We start from the raw sequence: 20,845 nt of genomic DNA, 5'->3' as shown, positions 1-20,845 counted from the left end.
TGAGGCTTCCTCATGAGTTGCTCTTTCATGTCACTCAGTTCTCTGTTCAAATATCATGTCCTCAGAAAAGCTCTCCTTAACTGTTCTGTGAAGAACAGGCCTCCCTAGTTACCTTCAGACTCCTGCCTTATTAAAAAAAAAAAAATCTTACATACATTTGAACTTATATTACATGTTTATTTGTTAACTTGTTTGCCAACCCCATTATGAAGATAAGGTCCATGAGTACTGGAACTTCATCAGCCTAGCATGCTGCAGTGTATTACATGCCTGGAACATAGTGTGTGCTCAATAAATATTACTAAATATAAGAAGAGCTAACATTAACTAAGTACTTCAAATGAGCAAATGACCACTGCTCTGTGATTTGCCTCTATTAACTAATTTAATCTCCCCAATAAGTCTATGAGATACTTATGGTGGTAATATCACAAAAGCCATAGTTATGGAATCATTCTTTACTTGGGCTATAGGGTCTTTTCTTAAATGATTATAAAAAGAACAACTCAGAAGGATTAGTGGACGAGAAACTGTCTTGTGAGAAACTGACCAGGAGATATAAATTCCTACACAACTGAAATAACGGCTAATATATGAGGACTTGTGGTGGTCTGGTAATAACCAATGAGGTGAGAGAACAATCCACTATTTATTAAGTATAAAAAAAGGGTAATTGTACTGCTTTCATTAACTCCCCCCCAACTTATAAAAGCAGTATTATCTATAAAACAAGATTCAATAAAACAAGAAGATGGCTAACTATAATATCTTATCCTTAAACACATATTAGGATACACTTTAACACACTTTATGATAGGGAATTTTTAAAAATTTTACCTGAAACTGTGTCAATACAGTTAAAAAATTTTTTTTTAGGGCGCATAGTGTTTCTATACATTATTACATAGAGAAAAAGTCTGGCATGTTAGTTAACCTAAAGGGCTGTATATCTCTCAGCACCAAGGAGTATTTCTATTGTTATTTTTTTTTAATTACATGTTTCCAAAACAATGTAATACTGAAGGACTCTGCTTATACCAATAGGGGGTTGGGAAGGATATTTAATTTTTCTTTTAGGATGTTTAATTTTTCTTTTGCTTTATTACACAGAAAATGATATTGAAGTAGATTTAGTTGGCTTTAAGTATTGGGAATGGTCACACTTATTTACCTACTTGGCTGCTTTGTTAAAATACAAGGCAATGTTTTGGCATTATTTCTACTGGGAAGATATTTATGACAGGAACCATGAACCTTTTGGAATACTTCTAATCACCATTATTAATTGAGGAGTGAGCTAGCATTGATTTCTGAACTGCTCCACCTGCTGGACCAATGAAACCCTAACCATAATTTTAGAGTACTTAAATTTTATTGGGATGAAATTAGAAACATTCTGAGCAGAAACCAATTTCTAGCATATGAAAATTACATTTTAAAATGTTTTATCCACTATTAAAGTTTTTACTTTCCACTTATTTTTAGTCTAAACAATGCTCTGTTTATTCAAAGTAGAATGAAGTGACAAATGGTTAGAATTTAGGGAAGAGATTTTATTCCCACAAAGATAATAATCTTCAATCTTATTTTCATTACATTTTAATTTCCCCAGTGTGATCGCATATGTACTGACAATTCTAAATAGTTATGATATCATTAAGTTAAGCAGAGAGTTACTACCAACGATAAACAAAAATATATCCAAAACCAAATTAACAATGATTTACTTTGCCAAGTCATTCATGATGGGGTTCCCTGAAAAGCAGACTACCCTGGAGTTTTACAAATATGACTTAATTTATATGCAACCACTCAAGATTTTATTTGTAATTTTAAAATGTCTAAATGGAGTCTCCTTTTGCAAATGCTTTTAACGTGACCCCCAGGAGTTTGGTGATCCAATCCTGCACGTAGGCCAGGCTGGTAACTCTGACTTTTGAGGACAGCATCAGCAACACTTCTGCCTTGAATGCCATAAGCAGGACTGAACACTTCCCGTGCAGAGGCAGAACTATATGAAGCAGCAACAGCAGAAGAGACAGATAGACTCGACATAAGCCTACTCCTTTGTTTTTATTAGGTTCTTTGGGCTCTAGGACAAATCTCCTTAAAAGATACAGGTCTATCTATTATTTCCTTGGTATTCCCCCAAGAGCAATGAGTATTGGATAGAACACTTAGCAAATCTTATAACTTAGGCGGAGAAGGTTAATGGTATATCCCTTTTACATACCATGTTTTGTAAGTTTTATTTAAATAAAAGGGCAAAATAAGATGCAAGAAGAGGAAAAAGAAAAGTACAAAATAGCAAAGGGGAAAAGAAAGAGAAGAGCATTTAAAAGGTTGCTGGGGGATATGAATTCCAATTTCAACTCTGCCCTTTGGGATCTGAGTTTTTGTATTATTTTTCCATACCGGTTTGTGTCATCTTGGGCAAAACTGGGTCTTTGTTTTTTGAAAAAATGAGAAAGTTAAACTAGGTAATAATGAAAGAAATATTAAGGATAGTCATACTTTGGTATCTAAACTTATTTCTTAATTAACAACCCTATTTAATCACCAACATTTAGAATCTCAGTAATTGACAGTTATTCTGTGGGACAGTTTAGGAAGCCAAAAGTAATTTTTTAAAAAGTATCAAAAATTTAAAACAGGACAAATTTCAGGTAATATTAAAAATACATTTTATGCTCATGAGAACACAATTAGCTTAAAAATCTTTAGAGGAATCTACTAAATCACAACAGATCTGAGAATGAAGGTTTTCACCAGGAAAATATTTCACTTTTCTCTGTGCTAAGAAAAGCTTGTAAGTGCAGAAAGCTAGGAAGAAACTAGGAAATAATGGAAAATAGGGAAGGGCTCAAGGAAAAGAGACCAAGAGAAGTAGAAAGATACTTTTTTTCGAGACATTTGCCATCTGTGCCTCTCCAAAAGATGCCAAGCAGCTCTCCAGACTGGGGGTTAGGAAGCTCTTTCTCATGAACCCTGGAAGATATCCCATTAGGTTTCCTCACTAGGATGATAAAGAGTAGCAGATGGGATCCTGCAATTGTCACGAGGTTATTTGGAAATGGAAGGCCATGAGGTTGGTGATGTTCACTGTTACTCGGTTAACCTTTCCTTCCTTTCATTTTTCCTTTAATGAACTCTTTAATTTACATGTGGGGTCCCCTACCAATGGTATTCGTATCTGGCTTGTCCTTTCTATTTATTCCATTTAAAATTTCTCTCTTAAAAAAAATTCTTGCTTATTTTTCCAAACCTATGTTTAAGAAAGATACGTTTGTAATTTTCAACCAAGAGATTTGTGGTTGTGTGCCAAAGAGGATAAAATTCAAGCATTAAAAATGCTATATCACTGAAAATGTCGTCTATATGGGCAGAGCAAAGAAAGAACCAGTATGCTTTCAAATAAAGCAGTGCAGAAAACTGTCAAACCTGGAAATAAATAAATAAACAAACAAATTTATTTATTTGTTTATTTATTTATTTATGGCTGCGTTGGGTCTTTGTGCTGCTCATGGGCTTTCTCTAGTCGTGGCGAGCAGGGGCTACTCTTCGTTGTGGTGCACAGGCTTTTCATTTGCCGTGGCTTCTCTTGTGGAACACGGGCTCTAGGCGCGCGGGTGAGCTCAGTAGTTGTGGCTCACGATCTCTAGAGCGCAGGCTCATTAGTTGTGGTGCACGGGCTTAGCTGCTCTGTGGCATGTGGGATCTTCCTGGACCAGGGATCGAACCTGTGTCCCCTGCATTGGCAGGCGGATTCTTAACCACTGTGCCACCAGGGAAGTCCCCAGAAATTTATTAATATATAAAAATCTAATTTTTTATGGTACTTTTCTAAATTTGGAATGGTTCTATTTTATGTTAACACACGAAACCCATACTTTTAGTCAATATCTAAGGTTTTGTGGAGAAATAAGAATTTCACAACTTTTCAAATTGGATATTTGATATATAAACTCATGTTTCTGTGTAGTCACAAGAACCTTATCAACTGAGTTTATCTTTAAAAAATCTACTGAAAATTTACAATGTTGTGTTAGTTTCAGGTGCACAGCAAAGTGATTCAGTTAGAGATATACAGATATTCATTCTTTTTAAGATTCTTTTCTCATATAGGTTATCCCAGAATATTGAGTGGAGTTCCCTGTGTTCCTTGTTGGTTATCTATCTCATATATAGTAGTGTGTGTATGTTCATCCCAAGCTCCTGATTTATCCTCACCCCACCACCATGTTTCCCCTGTGGTATCCATAAGCTTGTTTTTGATATCTGTAAGTCTGTTTCTGTTTTGTAAATAAGTTCATTTGTTTCATTTAGAGACAAAATACATTTGGGGCATATTTTGCTTTCTTTCAAAGCTATTAATACTACGGTAAGCATATTATGAAAAATTCACTCAAATAAATTTCCCCAACTTTGAAATCTTTTTATTTCTATTACTCTTAGGCTACCTTCTAAAAGTCCACTGAACATATCAAATCATAATCCTTGTTTGTCACGATGACTGGCACCTTCTACTCTAGACTTGGCTTTCAGTGCCAACATCATTAAGAGATTCTTCAAATTACTTTTTAAATATCCTTTTCCCTCAGGATTTTCACTTATTTCTAATTAGACTACTTACTCCATGCCATGTAATCGCTGTTGCCAAAACTGCTAAATGCTTCAATAAGTAGGAGGAGGGCATCAATGGAGCAAGACAGATGTAATGTCACTGGTTAACAATAGAAGTGTGAAGCAGCTGCCTTAATTACGAAGCTTATTAATTCATGGTGTTGAGAAAAAACTTGGCAAGAGTTCTTATAAAATATCTAACCTTTTCAAATAGCAAGATATTGCTTAAAACTTAAAATCTATGTTTTCCATAAGGAAGGTTGAAATAACTATTTTGCCAGTAATTAACATGTGTATTTAAAACCTGTAATTCTAAGTCACAAGGTCACACATAATTTTAAAAGCAACTCTGTTTCTTAACTGACTTTTAAAAAGTATATACCATTACATTTCAATACTTAAAAAATTTTTTACATTTGGAATTAAATCATAGGATAAGGATAAATATGTCTAGGAGAGGAAGTAAGGAATAGGGAAGAGAGTTCTAAAGAGCTACTTTGTATGGAACCTGGGAAAACTTAATAACCTCATCAAACCTCAGTTTCATTTTCTATATATTAACATTTACCATGTTGTTTGAGGATTATAAATAATGTATATTAAGTGCCTGGCATGTAGTAGGTGCTCCATAAAAGGTAGTTATTATTACTTTTTAATGAATATATTGAAAAGACTAGATTTAAATAAATGGGTTGCTGTCATAGAATAAGTGAAGAGAAATAGTTTTAAAAAAATCTTCAGTCTTACACCTAGAATAGAGTACTTTACTATCATTTAAAGACAATGACATCTAAAAATGTAAGCTAGAAACAGCTCAGTTTCTTAAGAAGAAGATGAGTAAGTGAAAACAGAAATCTGAAAAGAGGTGTTAGCAGAGAAAAAAAATTAGTGGAAGTGTGTTTTCTTTTTTGGTGTTGACTGAAATAAAGATTTACATATAATGGAATAGTGATCAACAGGAATTAGTTCCTGAAAGTATAATAGACTGTCACATTTAGAAAATCAAATAACACCCCCCACTCCCTATATTCTGAAGGATAAAATATATTCCAAGTATCATCTGAAAAAAAAAAATGGTTCTGATGAACCTAGGGGCAGGACAGGAATAAAGACGCAGAAGTAGAGAATGGATTTGACACGGGGAGGGGGATGGGTAAACTGGGACAAAGTGAGAGAGTGGCATGGACATATACACACTACCAAATGTAAAACAGATAGCTAGTGGGAAGCAGCCACATGGCACAGGGAGATCAGCTCGGTGCTTTGTGACCACCTAGAGGGGTGGGATAGGGAGGGTGGGAGGGAGGGAGACGCAAGAGGGAGGGGATATGGGGATATATATATACATATAGCTGATTCACTTTGTTATACAGCAGAAACTAACACAACGTTGTAAAGCAATTATACTCCAATAGAGATGTTTAAAAAAAAATATTCCAAGTATCTAGTGGACCAAGAGAAAAATACCATACAGATGACACACTTTCATCTAATCCTCATTCCTGTCTCCTTGGTCTGTAACAGAATAATCAGCATCTGCCACACCAAATATGACACGCACAATTCATTAGTAGTTTTATCATTCATAAATTCTTTCTAGCCCTTTTTTAATCTATATATTTTTGGCCTACATTATATTCATCAAGTGAAGTAATAAATTCTCTGAGTTTATTACTTGCAGGATCAGATGGAACTTCCTATTAATTAAAAAGGTTACTTGTGTTCATGATCTAAAGAGGGCCTCCATTCATAAGGTCCATGATTTTAATATCTGTTACCTGATTCATATCCTCTGCCTCTGCAGACTGCAATGCCCCAATCACATACCTCCCATCATATGAGCGGCTCCCTTGGGCCCATTCAAACTTTCTCCATGATGTTCTTTTGATGTGGGGTCAGCAGAAATGTATATAGCAAACCTCGTGCACAGGGAAGATTAACACGAAGGAAGAATACTATATCCTGTTCTGTTTTTAGAGACTCTTTTTTTTTCCGGTACGCGGGCCTCTCACTGTTGTGACCTCTCCTGTTGTGGAGCACAGGCTCTGGACGCGCAGGCTCAGCGGCCATGGCTCACGGGCCCAGCTGCTCCATGGCATGTGGGATCTTCCCGGACCGGGGCATGAACCCATGTCCCCTGCATCGGCAGGCGGACTCTCAACCACTGCGCCACCAGGGAAGCCCTAGAGACTCTTTTTGATGGTGGGCAACATTCTGCTATGCTTCTTGGAGCGTCACACTGTACTGATGACCTAGGTCAGGAGCAACACCCAAGTCTTTCATAGTTTATTACCATGGCCCATAGATTATCTGTGCATTAACACAGACACAGACACACAGACACACACACACACAGTTTGCCACTAATGTTCACTATTCTATCTCCTGCCCCTAGAATGAGCCTTACACATTGTAGGCACAAAGTAAATATTTTTTGGATGAATCAATATATAGTCTGTGGGTAGAAATGTGACTGATGGAATTTAATATGGACACATGTAGAATAACATATTAAGGATAAAACATCTAAATTATACATACTTCATCATATGCTTAAGATATTTCTTAAGACAACTCCATTTAGCTTACCTCCTTACTATTTGGAAGAGTTCAGTTTTCATCTTTATATTAAATTCAGAAATTTCCTGTTGCCTCCATCCTTTGTCAAAAGGGTGATACTGTCAATATAATAAATACTATTCTGCAAAATACCAGGCTGACCCCAACAAGCCTACTGACAGAGGAAAAGAACAAAAAGGATAGAATTCAAAAGTTAGGGTATACATGTACCTAATGTATGGAAATTTTTTTTAACCAAACCTGACAACCTTCTGCTACGGAACACTGTGGAAGAGGGAAGACTGAAGGGCCAAAAACACTGTGAAAGGAAGCATACCATGAAATGACCTGATTATATGGCTTTCTCTTTTTAGTTTCGAAAAAAAAACTAAAGGCAATACAATTGTATCCCTACTTAAAAGTTTATGTATTTTTAAATGCTTGATGAAAGTCAATGAATGTTTTTTGTTTTGTTTTTTTTGCGGTACGCGGGCCTCTCACTCTTGTGGCCTCTCCCGTTGCGGAGCACAGGCTCTGGATGCGCAGGCTCAGCGGCCGTGGCTCACGGGCCTAGCCACTCCGCGGCATGTGGGATCTTCCCAGACCGGAGCACAAACCCATGTCCCCTGCATCGGCAGGCGGACTCTCAACCACTGCGCCACCAGAGAAGCCCCAATGAATGTTTTAATATTCCTTTTTTCATTCTGTGGTTACCTTCTAGTTTGTTTTCTCTGGGCCAATAATAATCATACTGCAACATATTCAGAACACCTAAAATAAAAATCTTAATGAACATAATTTCTACACTATCATTAATACCAAAGACAGCAAATACCAAAAGTTAAATACAATATGTAGCCTAAGAAATAATGAGAAAACTTTATTCACTGCCAAAATTAAATTGATGAAATATTATAGTGAATTCAAAATAATACTCAAGAGATTAGAAGCTTCTCAGTTGTGATCTTTTCGGGAATACTAAAAATTCCTCTTAAAATAAGTAATAAATTATAGAAATAAAAAAGTTTGAAAATGACTTCAGAAATATGTCACTGTATCTTAGTAAAAGGAGAAGCTGATAGTAAATAAGTTATAATACTGCATTGTTCGAAAACATAATGTGACATTATTAAACATTATAAAAACAAAAGCAATGGTAGTGGAACGAGGTCTTTCACACACACTGCTTTTCTTTGTCCTGTTGTGCTTGTCATCCTCTTCTCTATAGCTCCTGCTTGACCAGTTGTATCTCCTTGTTTCAAAACCACAAGGAGATTAATATGCAGTTTTGGAGGTAAGAGCAGAGAAGATAACGAAGCTATGTGAGTCATTTAGGACTCTCTGGTGTGATCACAAAATAATATTTAAAAACACTTTTCAGTGAAAGAATGATTTCTAGAAATTGTACTATAATTACTTCAAACACAATCCTGCTTTATTACTTAATGTTTCTCTGTTAGTTACACATATGTTCTCTAGTACATAGAGAATAATTTCTAGATAAGAAATTAGCAAAATCGTGGTACCTGCAGATCTCCTTATCCATATGAGTCCTATACTTCTAATGTCCCAGTGTCCTCCCTCAAAAAGAGGTCTCACTTAGATATTACAGACTTAGACACTACGTAGCAGAAGTTGAGAGTTTCATGGACTAGACACCATAGGATGAAGAGATTATATCATTGTTGCTGTAGAAATCATTAAGGGACAATGCAGAACAATATCTATGTAAATACTGTAGTTTACCTTCTGTATATCTGCAGATGAGTTGTTCTTGTATTATTCACAAAAGAGTTGACTTTATTTTAATAAAGATATACCATGAGATCAGTACTGGTTTTAGGCAGTGTGATGCTGGAAAGAAACAGGCTACTGAAAGGATGTGAACAGACCTCTTGCTCCATCAGTGCCTTTTTATGGAAAAAACTGAAGAGAAAAATGACTGAATTCCCTTGGTACTATATACATTTGGGTTTTTTTTTTAGTAGGGTGGAATAGGCATATGGTTTTCACAAACTTTTACGAACAATGTGCATCTAGTCTAGACATACTTTGAACCTCCCAACTCGGTATTTTCCAGCTCACTCTGTGTGTGTGTGTGTGTGTGTGTGTGTGTGTGTGAGAGAGAGAGAGAGAGAGAGAGAGAGAGAGAGAGAGAGAGAGAGAGAGAGAGAGGGAGGGAGGGAGGGGCATGAGAGGCAGCACAGTGCAGTGGTTAAGAACGCATACTAAGGTGCTAGACTGCAAACTACTCACTTGATGTGCAACCTTGGACAAGTTGGTTACTCTTAAATAATAGGAATAGGAATAATAATGGGATGTTATCAATATCAAATGAGTGGCTTTGTTAGGATTAAATGAGTTTATCAATGTAAAGTTCCTAGAATAAGGCCTGTCACATGAAAAGTGCTCAGAGGTAGTAGCTGTTATTATGTGTTCCCAAGTACTTTAAAATACTAAATTAGGTAAATATATCACGGGAGGTAAATCTGAAAGAAACATTATATTCTTAAATCTAACAGATACTAGTTTAAGATGCTTGCTGAAATTAACTAACCATGATTTTACTGTCTTCCCCCCAGAAAAATCCTGTTTTTATGAATATCTGTCTAGGAAATGATAAAAACCTCATTCTTAGAAATCTAAAAGAGATTCTTAATTTTTAAAAAATATTCTTACCTCAGAAATGAATTGTTAATTTGACAGCAAAATCATTTTCTTGAAAGCTGCCTCATGTACTTTAATCCTCTACTCATTTCCATAGAGCAAACAATAGAAAACTGATTTATACAGGACCCATCCACCCATCCATCAATTCATGAACAAATATTTTCTGACTCATTACAATGTATTTGGCCCTATGCCATAAGCAAAATCTCTACACTAGTTTCTCAAAGGGAAAACACTGAAAAATTGGAAAACTGTGAATGGGATACTGATGTCTATTGAGAATGATAAAGCAATAGGAGAGGTAGGAAAAAAGCTAATAAGTGAACTACAGCAGAATCAGTGTATTTATAAGAGAAGGACCTTAAAGACATTAGAGCCCAATGGGTCTTAACTTTTTAAAAAAGTACCAACACACCTGAGGGGTAAAATAAAATACCGTATTTACTTATAATGTATATCCTGATTAATGTGCCAACAAAGTTTTATGGTAAATTATTACACTTAAAGTCAACAACAACAACAAAATAATGCATATATAATATGAAGGAAGGAAGTGGAGAAGATACTCCTAATAGTAATTTTAACTTCAATATTAAATTTAGTTCTTAGCTTCTCAGCAAAAAAGCAAAATGAACATAGTATAGTTTTTTACCATGTGATAAATTTGATTGTATATTTTCTTTTGGAAGGGGGGAATGGGAGGAGTTAACTTATCTGGCATTAATTCTAAGAGAACTTAAGCAAGTGGAGCCTTATGTTAAGAAACATCAACAACAGCATAGTTCCAACAAGAATTACCCAAAAAAAGCAATAAGAAAAGCTTTCAACTATAATCCAGAGAGGTTATTACATTGAAGGCTAGGGAGATCACCTGGCTGCTGAGGAGAGGCCAGTTTATACCTATTATCCTGGCTTAAATATCAATAGTGCCCCATTCCATTCTCAGACTGACCCAAGTTTGGATGATAAATTACACGGTAATCTTAATGGGGAATTTAGTCCAGATTTGCTTTGTAGTGATCGTGTTTGACAGAAGAAAGAACTTCATAAACAGTTTCTGCCAAATTTCAAGAGGAACTAGATGGCAACAAATTAAGACCCAAATTAAAAGTGAAGGTATGAAATATATAAAATATAATCTCTATGTATTAAAAACAATGCAATAATATCATGAAACTCACACTTAGAATTGAAAGCAATTCTTCAGTACCACATTCAGGTTTCAAACGCTCCTTGAACATTTTAACTGTTTGGTGCTTTAAATAGTAATAAGAGGCAATCCGGCCATATGTCAGTGGTTCAATGCTCCGATTATCCTGTTTCAAAAGAAATATAAAATAACATAAATAAAAAGTACAATAGAAGTGTATATATTCGTAAAATTAATAATTCATACTGTAGGTTGCTGTTCCAACTGTTTCATTACAATTTTTGGTTATCATTAGAAGCAAAAGCCCTATTGTTAAAAAGCTGGGCCATCTTTTCAATTGGAATGTGTATGACCAAGTCGTACCTCTCCCATCTCAATACAGTAGGAATGCTCCAATTCAACCAGGGACTTCTCAACCAGATTGGACAGAAACTTGTTCACAGAATCATGGCTCACATCACTCAAATTGTAGTAGCTAGAAAACAAGCAAGGTCATTATTTGTTTCAAAATATTTCTTATTAAAACCATCATTTCAATTTCACCTTGCTCTTTTCAGAATTAAAAAAAAATCCATTTATAGCAAATCAAAGGAATAAAGCAATTGCAATTACCACTTCCATTTTACAGATCAAAATCCCCATACTAAGGTTTATTGACACTGATGAACAATGGCAATATGTTAAAAATATGCAAGATAAGCAGATAAAATTCAGCAGCACATTAAAAAGATACGAATTTTCCAGTGTTAAAACTGACATTATTTCAGTTTACACATCTACAGCAAACTAAACTTATATACTAGATTTAGAAAAAGTGAGAAGCATATTATATATAAATATATAATTCCCTTTTTTATGTAAAATCTCATCCTCAGTAACATTAAAAAACTCAAAGAACAATTGATTTGGGTGGCAGATGAGTTCTTTTAGGAAATTTAGTCAATTGTTCCCCTAATGCTTAAGGAGTAAATATTCTAAAGATTAGAAGGAACATCATCAGACTAACAAAATAAGCATTTGTAAGTAAGCTTACCTATACAGAAAACACATAGGTTCAGCTCTATATATCTTCTGAGTAAAAAACCTAAGGACATGCAATTCACCTGAATGCTACTCCCTGTAACTCCAAGAGATTTTTGGCAAATCCCTAAGATCACTAGGAATCCGTGTCTGGGAAAAGATCCAAGAGGTGAGGGACTGCCTCCACAGTCATGGCAGATTGCTAATTCCTGTTGTGTGAACCCTGTCCACTAGTCAGCATGGAGAATTACATGCCCTACCTCTACCCAAGTCAAAGAACAGGAGTGGAAAGTGGCCTCAGAGAACAGACTCTCATCACTGAAGCCCAGCACGAGGGATTTATATCTGTACAGGACTAGGAAGGGGGTGGTCACAGCCTGAGGAAGAAAGTGTTAACAATCTCAAATGGGAGAGGTCTAAAGGCCTCTCAAGCATGGTGATTTTTTTTTTTCTTTTCCTTTCTTCCAAGGGAAAGATTTGGGGTCAATACTATAAAAATTTATTTAAAAACAGAAAAAGCAGAACTTAAATCATGGCAGGATATATTTTCACTAGAAAGAGAAGTTAGCCCAAAAGTCTAGGTACAACCAAATATATGAGTTTCCACTGAGTATGGATTAATAATAGGTTATTTATTTGGGAAAATAACTGTAAATCATAGTTATATGCTGAGGATTTTAATTCTCATAAAAGAGAATTAGTTACTTTAAATTTTAGTCTGTAGAGAAATTATTGCCCTTCCTGGAAAAGTTCTTTTCATAAACCAAAATAAAGCAATATTTATCAATGAACAAATACTAGACAGATCATTGCTGTTGTTACTTTAAACAAAATGCACCTACTTTTATCTAGCCAGGCATATGTGAAGGTGAAAAACCAGCATTAGAAACCATTAGAAAATATTTCCTTTATCCTGAACTGTGAGAGTATATAGTTAGAATAATTTATTCTGCATTAGAGGTGAAAATAAAAATTCTGAACATTCAAGCCTCCATAAAAGAGACAGATCCCCAAAGCTGTTTCAGATTATTAACAATATTTTTTTGTCTTTCATTTTTTTCCCCCAACAAATGAAATTTATCAGCCAAACTTTCTGCAACGTAAGTGCTTACTTTATATTTCACATTCTTTTGGCTTGCTAAGCCTATAAATTTTCCAACACGATTTTCAGCTGTCTGGACTAATATATAGTTGATAAAGTTATATCTAAATAGTAAAAAAAACAGTGAAAATGTGCCCAGGACACTGAATAAGTAGTACTATTTGCAGAGCAAGAATCAAGCTATCTTTATGCAATTAAAATTACAGAAGGAAGACATTATGAAAATAATATTACTGTGAAAAACAAAAAGTTATGATTCCATTTTTATCTATAAGTTTCTTAGGCCATTTGAAAACAAACAATCTCATGGTTACTGCTAAGGATCACCATAAGTCATTCCCATGTAGGTATAACTGGAATGCCAAGATTACCATATTATGCTTAAATGAATAATTTGGTACACTTACAAATAATACTGAAAACCATTAATGATAAAAACTTTTCTCCAAAAATTATAGGTTCTTTTTTTAATAATTATTTTACTCACTGTTTTATGTATTTACAAGATATATTTTGATGGGCTAATATCCCTTCTGAAGTTTGTTCATTTACATCTATTGGAAAAATTTTTAGACTACTTTGTGGCTTTTATCCAGAGAAAGTACAGTCAGGGTAAATATTTTTTAAACATTTACAGTGAGTTGTAAAAAAGAAAAAATAATGAAGTAAAATCATGGCTCTGAGACTGCAACAAATTATCTGATGACTACACTAAAATATCATAATCTAACTTGCTAAAACTTAATGCATTTTTTGAACAGAATAACTTTAAAAACTTCCATGGATTATTTCTTAATATAGTTGTTCTTTTTCAATATGCTCACCAACATTCTTACTGACTTGCATATGAGAAATGAAAAACTCAATTTAAGTAATCGAATTGACATTCAATTTATTCAATATCAAAACTTTTATCCTTATTACATCTGGAGGGGTAATCTAGAATTTTAAAAATCCCTAAAATTGTTTTCTTCAGATATTCTGGCATATGTGATAACTTTATTTATTTTTTAAAAGTGACAACTTTAAAAATAGAGAGGGCTAGTTAAAATATTACATTCTTAAATATAATAGTAAAATCTCAATCATTAAAAAACTTTCTCCCATGCAGCCAACACAAATACTAAAATGCATCTATTTTTGTTAGTGGTATGACTTCACTGATTTATACCAAATATTATTCTTTGTTAATATTTGAACTGAGATTCTAAGGTTACATAAATATTTTCAAATCCTTAAGAAAGTATACTGCTACATCTTAATTAAATGTATAATTTATAAGACACTTTTTAAAGTAATAAAACTAAGTGTAAATGGAATTATTTTTTGGTCCCATAAAATTTTGAGAGAGAATATATTCTAACACTTTCTTTGTGAATAAAGGATGGAGTTTATATTTACATGATCTTCATTAGTAGCATTATATGGCCTTCGCTTCTAACATGTAAACTTTTCAGTCACTGTGCAATTTCTAGCCTAAATAATTATAAGCATTTAGCTTAAAAAAATTACATATCATTAATTTCAATAACCACTTTACTAACTTGAAAAAAGCATGCAACTGCTAAGTAAAAAGGTCTGTTTTCATGTTGCACTTTCCACAGTAGAAAATTCATAATTTACTGGTTATTAAAACAGAAATATTATACAACTGTTTAATTATGGATAAAGGATACAATGTAGTTTCACGCTCACTGCATTGAATCCTCAAGTCATTATCTTCTCTTTGCCATAAACAGACAGCCTACCTTTTTGTCAGCATGCTATTTCATTTATTTCACAGAGAAACCCAGTTTCACAATAATTGACTTGTCAGAGGCCCTAATTTATGAGGCTGAGCTCTGTAAGATTTCTCTATATTGGATTCAACCTGCACACAAGCAGGGTTGAATATTTACAATGCTGTTAACAGGTGCTGAGTTGTTTAATGATTCTAATAGCCAGAAGCATACTGAGAAAGCCAGCGGGATCACAATTACAGGCTGTTTGAACACAACAATTACTAGTCCCCTGAGAGGTGTGAAAGTCAAAGGCAGTTTGATACTGACAGCATCTAGCACATGGGCTAGACAAGCTAACTTCTATTAGCAGTCCACTGGGAAGAAATTATAAACAAACCTCTCCCTATCATAAAATTTTACAAAGTTCATTAAATTTAAACAGTCAAAAAGTAAAACAACTTTTAAAATATTATCTTTAAAAGATCTTATCAAAGGACAAACAAGAATACCACACATGAAACTTCAAGTTATCTTTTTCCAACGTTAATAAGGACGCAATTTCACCAGCTGAAAATGAAAGAGATTTTATTGTAATGTAAAACATAGATAAAGTTACACCAAACAGTTTGGATTTAATGTGAATAGTGGCAGCTATTTCCTGTTTGGTTTATGTAAACCTGGCCAGAGACCTCGCTGGGAAATTTTTCATCAGTATTGAAATGCTGCTGCTATAACTGTCAGTACTGGGAAGTCATTTGTTACAGCACCATGTTTTTTTATGTTCAGATTATGCAGCAGTAATAATGACACAAATAATGAAAGTGGTTGCAGGGACAGCTGAAACTACCACAACATTTTTTTGCCCTAGAATTATTTAGAAGCTTTCTCAGGGGAAAACAGAGAGTAAAATTGAACATACAAATTGAATCCAGAACTCAATTTGAAATATATTAGATTTCATGATGCACCAATACATGTGTTTATATATATTTGAATGAACTAATGTATATATGTATGTGTGTCTACATATATATTTACACATATAAATATGTATCTTTATAAGCATACATATATTTGCATATACATGCATATCAAAAACTTAAGAATATACACAGACATACAGAGAACAACCAGGAACTGAAATCTTTCTCAACATAAATTTTATTTTTGGTGGTGGTGTTGGGGGGACACTTTACAGTAATATGATTAAATGAAGGGGGTTGGAGAATTGGGTCATATTTATTTACCTATATGTGACTATATTTTGAGAGTGGTGTTTGCCCTTTGTATTTTAAATAAACTTCAGCTTTTCCTTGTTACAGATACATGCATGCACATATGTGTGTATACAAGACCCTCCCACCCAAAGAAAAGTCAAATCTCAATTTATGGCACTGAATGACAGGAAGCATGAAGTATATATTAAAACTACATATAACACAAGCTCTTCATTTGAGACAATGATTTTAGGTTTCTTAAAACTTTTACGAGATCTACAAATAAGTAGAAAAAGTGTACCAATTTCCTGTGCCTTTCTTTGCTTCTAGCTTTGTGTATAGGTGATTTTAACACAGACAATAATAAAAAGATATAAGGGCCAATCAGAAAGAAAATTGCAGGGCATGCTATAGCAGACTAAGTAAAATATGTAACTTGTTAAACTTTATTTAGGCACGTTTTCCCATTTTTATCCAGATGTAAAGGTATAGATATTAAAAATGACAATTTTTTTTTGCATCAAACGAACAAAAGTATTATACATTCAGAATTAGTATGGTATGGTCTCCAAAGAGAACACATTTTCCATCACAGCACTGAAAAGAGATCTGGAGAGAAAGTATGGATATTTGAATTCTGGACCTGATAATGGGCTCAGGGATGAAGAATGTGGCCTCTGGAACCAGAATGCCTGGATTCTATCAGTAGTTCTGCCTCTGTCACTCAGACCTGCCTGACTGTGGGCAAGCTGCTTAATCTCCCTGTGCTTCAGTTTCTTCATTTATAAAATGGGGGTCATAACAGTACTAAATGAGTTAGGCTCTTGAAACAGCATCTCAAATACAGCAGACACAATAATAAATAATATTAGTGTAGTTTTTGTTTCCCATTTTATTAACTTCAATTTTTATTTTTATATATTCTTCTTGTATTTGTTTTTGCTAATGTTCTTCTAGTTTCTTGAGACGGATATTTAATTATTTTCAAGCATTCACGCTTTCCTGTAGGTGCCCTAAAGACATGAATGTTCCTTGGAACTGTGCGTTGATTAAAATTCATAGGTTTTGTTCTAAAACATCTTTATTTTTGTATAGTTCTAGCTTATACCTATTTTAAAAAAAATTTCATCTTTCACTAGAATAAAAGTAGTTAAATGCCAAGCAGTTAGTTTTTTTGCCATCCTTTCTCTTGTTTATTTCTGGTTTTATTGCATTACACTGTGAGAATGTAGCCTTATGATCTCTACATTCTGAAATACAGTGAGTTGCTCTTTGTAGTCTAGTACATGGTATATACATGTATTTTTTGCGGTACGCAGGCCTCTCACTGTTGTGGCCTCTCCCGTTGCAGAGCACAGGCTCCAGACGCGCAGGGTCAGCGGCCATGGCTCATGGGCCCAGCTGCTCCGCGGCATGTGGGATCTTCCAGGACTGGGACACGAACCCGTGTCCCCTGCATCGGCAGGCGGACTCTCAACCACTGTGCCACCAGGGAAGCCCCATGGTATATATATATATTTTTTTCATGGTATATTTTTATAACTAAAATTCCATTAGTGTTTTTAAGTACGGCATATTCTTTTTTGGGGGTACTACGAACACATACACATATTCAAGGCTATTGTTATTCAAATCTTTTATTTTATGAAATACTTTATATCTCTTTGACATGCTGATTTTTGAGGGATATGTGTTAAAGTCTCTCAACATGACTATAATTTAGTTAACATCTTAGATTTCTATTGGTTTTGCTTTATATATATATATATATTTGCGGTACGCGGGCCTCTCACTGCTGTGGCCTCTCCCATTGCGGAGCACAGGCTCCGGACGCGCAGGCTCAGCGGCCATGGCTCACGGGCCCAGCCGCTCCACGGCATGTGGGATCCTCCAGACTGGGGCACGAACCCGTGTCCCCTGCATCGGCAGGCGGACTCTCAACCACTGCACCACCAGGGAAGCCCTGCTTTATATATTTTGATGCTATATTTCTAGTTATCTAAAAATTTATAATCTACTGTAACTTTTAGTGATTGTACTTGTTATCAATATAACCATTCTTCATTGTCCTTTTTAATCTTTATTGCCTTGAATCTCATTTTGTCTGATTTTAGTTCTGTAGCTATTGGTTTCTCTTTGGTACTCTCCTTCAGGTCTTCTTTCAATGCCCAATTTTCTACTTTTCTATATCATTTTGATTTGATATGTTGCTTATAAATCATTTTTAGTGGGATTTAAAAAAATAAATCTGAGAATTTCTGTCTTTCAATAGGGAAGTTTAAATTATTTATAACATTTATGATTATAATTGGCCTTTTTAACGGTATGAATAGATCCTGTCAGTCCGCTGATTGAAAACCTACAATGGTTCTCATTTCGCCCAGAATAAAAATCAAAGTCCCTACCATGGTGTCTAATCTCCCACATGACCAGTATGACCACTGACCACCCACATCTCTAGCTTTATCTCCTACTACTCTCCTCCCCACGCTTATTCCACTTCAGCTACACCTTCTTCTTGTTGCGCCTTCAACGCACCAGATGCGCCTGCTTTAGAACTTCTCCCGTTCCCTTGGCCTGAAATGTTGTTCGCTAGATATTCATGTGGTCAACCTTCTTACTTCTTTCAAGTCTTTGTTCAGGTGTCAACACTTATTCTATGTCTACTAAGCACAACTTATCTAGTTCCCGTCTCCAATACATTTAATTTCTGATCAATGACAGTTTGCAAATCAGGCTAGATTGAGGATAGACTAAAAGAAGATTAAGCAGGTAAAGAACTAAGGAAATTAAGGGAGGAGAAAAATTAAAAAGCAAATTTGATATTTGAAGTCAACATAAGTAGATGCAGAGTGATAACATTAAGGTAAGAAAGTGATATTAGAGCAAAATTTTGATATCTGATTCAGTTTTAGACATGCTGAATTTGAAATGATGGCGGTAAGTCCATGTGGCAACATTCAGAAGGCAGGTGGAGAAATAAGACTGTAACTTGGGATGGGGAACAGCTGGAATAACTTATTTTTGGGTCTTTCACAGACAAGTGATATTTTAAATACAGAAGGGATCTCTAGAGAAGAACTTCCTAATATTATGCACTGAAAAGAGCACAGCATCACTTCTACAGTCTTCTTGCCCCAAAAGGCAGAACTTGAATTCTGGGATGAGAAAACTTCAGACAAACCCAGATTGAAGGATGTTCTACAAAATAATTGGCCAGGGTTCCTCTAAAGTGTCAAGGTTATGAGAGACAAAGAAAGACTGAGGAAATGTCACAGATTGAAATGAATTAAGGAGGCAGAACAACTAAATGGAATGCAGGATACTACTAAATTGGGTCTTCAGCATAAAAGGGACATTAGTGGAAATACTGATGAAATGTGAATGAAGGCTGTAGATTACTTAATAGTATTGCATAAATGTAAATTTCCTGGTTTGGATAACTGTACAGTCATGTAAGAGGTTAACACTTGAGGAAGCTGGATGAAGGGTACACAGTGCCTGTTTGCACTATTCTCGCAATTAAAAAAATCTCAAATTGTTTGAAAATGAAAAGTTAAAATTTTTAATTAAGAAAAGAAGACGCACACACAAAGTTCAGTGTATCTGTGGATTCAATAAAGAACTATAAGTCGCAAAAGAACTCAATTTGCCTCAGAGAATCATTCCCTTGTTTGCTGATCAGACAAGCTGACAGAAATGATTAGGTTCTAAGTCTCTAAACTAGAGTCTTTTTTTTTTTTTTTGGCTGGGCCATGCAGCTTGTGGGATCTTAGTTCCCTGACCAGGGATTGAACTCGCACCCTTGGCAGTAAAAGCGTGCAGTCCTAACCACTGTACCGCCAGAAAATGCCCTAGAGTCTTTAGGATGGTATAGACCAGTAAAGCAACTGGAAAGGAGTACAAGAATAACAGCTCACTAATAACATTAATTAAGTTTTTCATAATTATACAAAACTTAGAAAGGCTTTAATTCGTGTACTTGATTCCCAACATGACCCTGTGAAGGAGGTAGGCTATTACTCACTTTCCAGATGAAGAAAGTGAAGCCAAGAGAGGTGAAGCGATCAAGGTCACACAGTTTCTAAAAAGCAGTGCTGATACAAAAATCAGTGTTCTGATTCCAAGTCAAAGCTCTTTCTATCACATTAATTGCCTCCATTCTTGTGATATAAGAAAAATGAATATATCTACAGTTATACACCATGATTCTTCTCCCTCCAAAAACATAAAGAGTAGTAATTCACAAAACTTACGTTTTTAAGTTCTAGCTTTATCACAAAGTAGTTATGGGATACAAGACAAGTCACTTTAAGTTTCCAGCCTCCATTTCTTCAATACCAAACAAGAAGGTTGGACTAGAGTACATGTAAAGTCTATCCCATTGTACGATTCAACAGTGCTAATCTGTGATCTGTTTACTACGGAAAATTTGTGGTACTGTAAGACTATCTCATTAATTTTGTAGTCATTTTCCCAAATGAAATTTTGTACCTAATCCAGAGGCCTGTAATACAGGCGGAACTGAGCAAAACATCACCATATTCTCAAACTCCTACCTATGTAAGTGGAAATGTTGGCTGAAGAGAAACAAATTTCTTAAAGTACCAACCGGTAAGATTTAGTAAATTCATTTCATCATTTTCATCATGATCTCTCTGTTCAAGATCTTAACAATGGTTTGATATTTCTTCTTACTCATATCAGGAATGTCCCTCACCTTTGGCCTCCTTCCATTCCCCCCGCATCTGTTAAGGTCCTATGTGTCTTTGCCCTATTGTTA

The 20,845-nt window shown here is 35.0% G+C and overlaps 1 protein-coding gene across 1 annotated transcript in view; it reads right to left on the bottom strand.

Moving 5' to 3' along the window:
- ASCC3 (activating signal cointegrator 1 complex subunit 3) overlaps window positions 1–20,845 on the bottom strand; it is a 334,378-nt gene that overhangs the window by 63,409 nt on the left and 250,124 nt on the right. The window contains exons 37-38 of the mRNA XM_060167768.1: window positions 11,366–11,477; window positions 11,034–11,168 (exon numbers count right to left, since the gene is read on the bottom strand). Coding sequence (XP_060023751.1) covers window positions 11,034–11,168; window positions 11,366–11,477 — 247 coding nt within the window. The remainder of the gene's footprint in view (window positions 1–11,033; window positions 11,169–11,365; window positions 11,478–20,845) is intronic.

Source organism: Lagenorhynchus albirostris, chromosome 12, assembly GCF_949774975.1.
Source record: "Lagenorhynchus albirostris chromosome 12, mLagAlb1.1, whole genome shotgun sequence".
Lineage (NCBI taxonomy): Eukaryota > Metazoa > Chordata > Mammalia > Artiodactyla > Delphinidae > Lagenorhynchus > Lagenorhynchus albirostris.
Note: the sequence above shows the minus strand (reverse complement) of the source record. Positions and strands in the feature narration are given on the sequence as shown.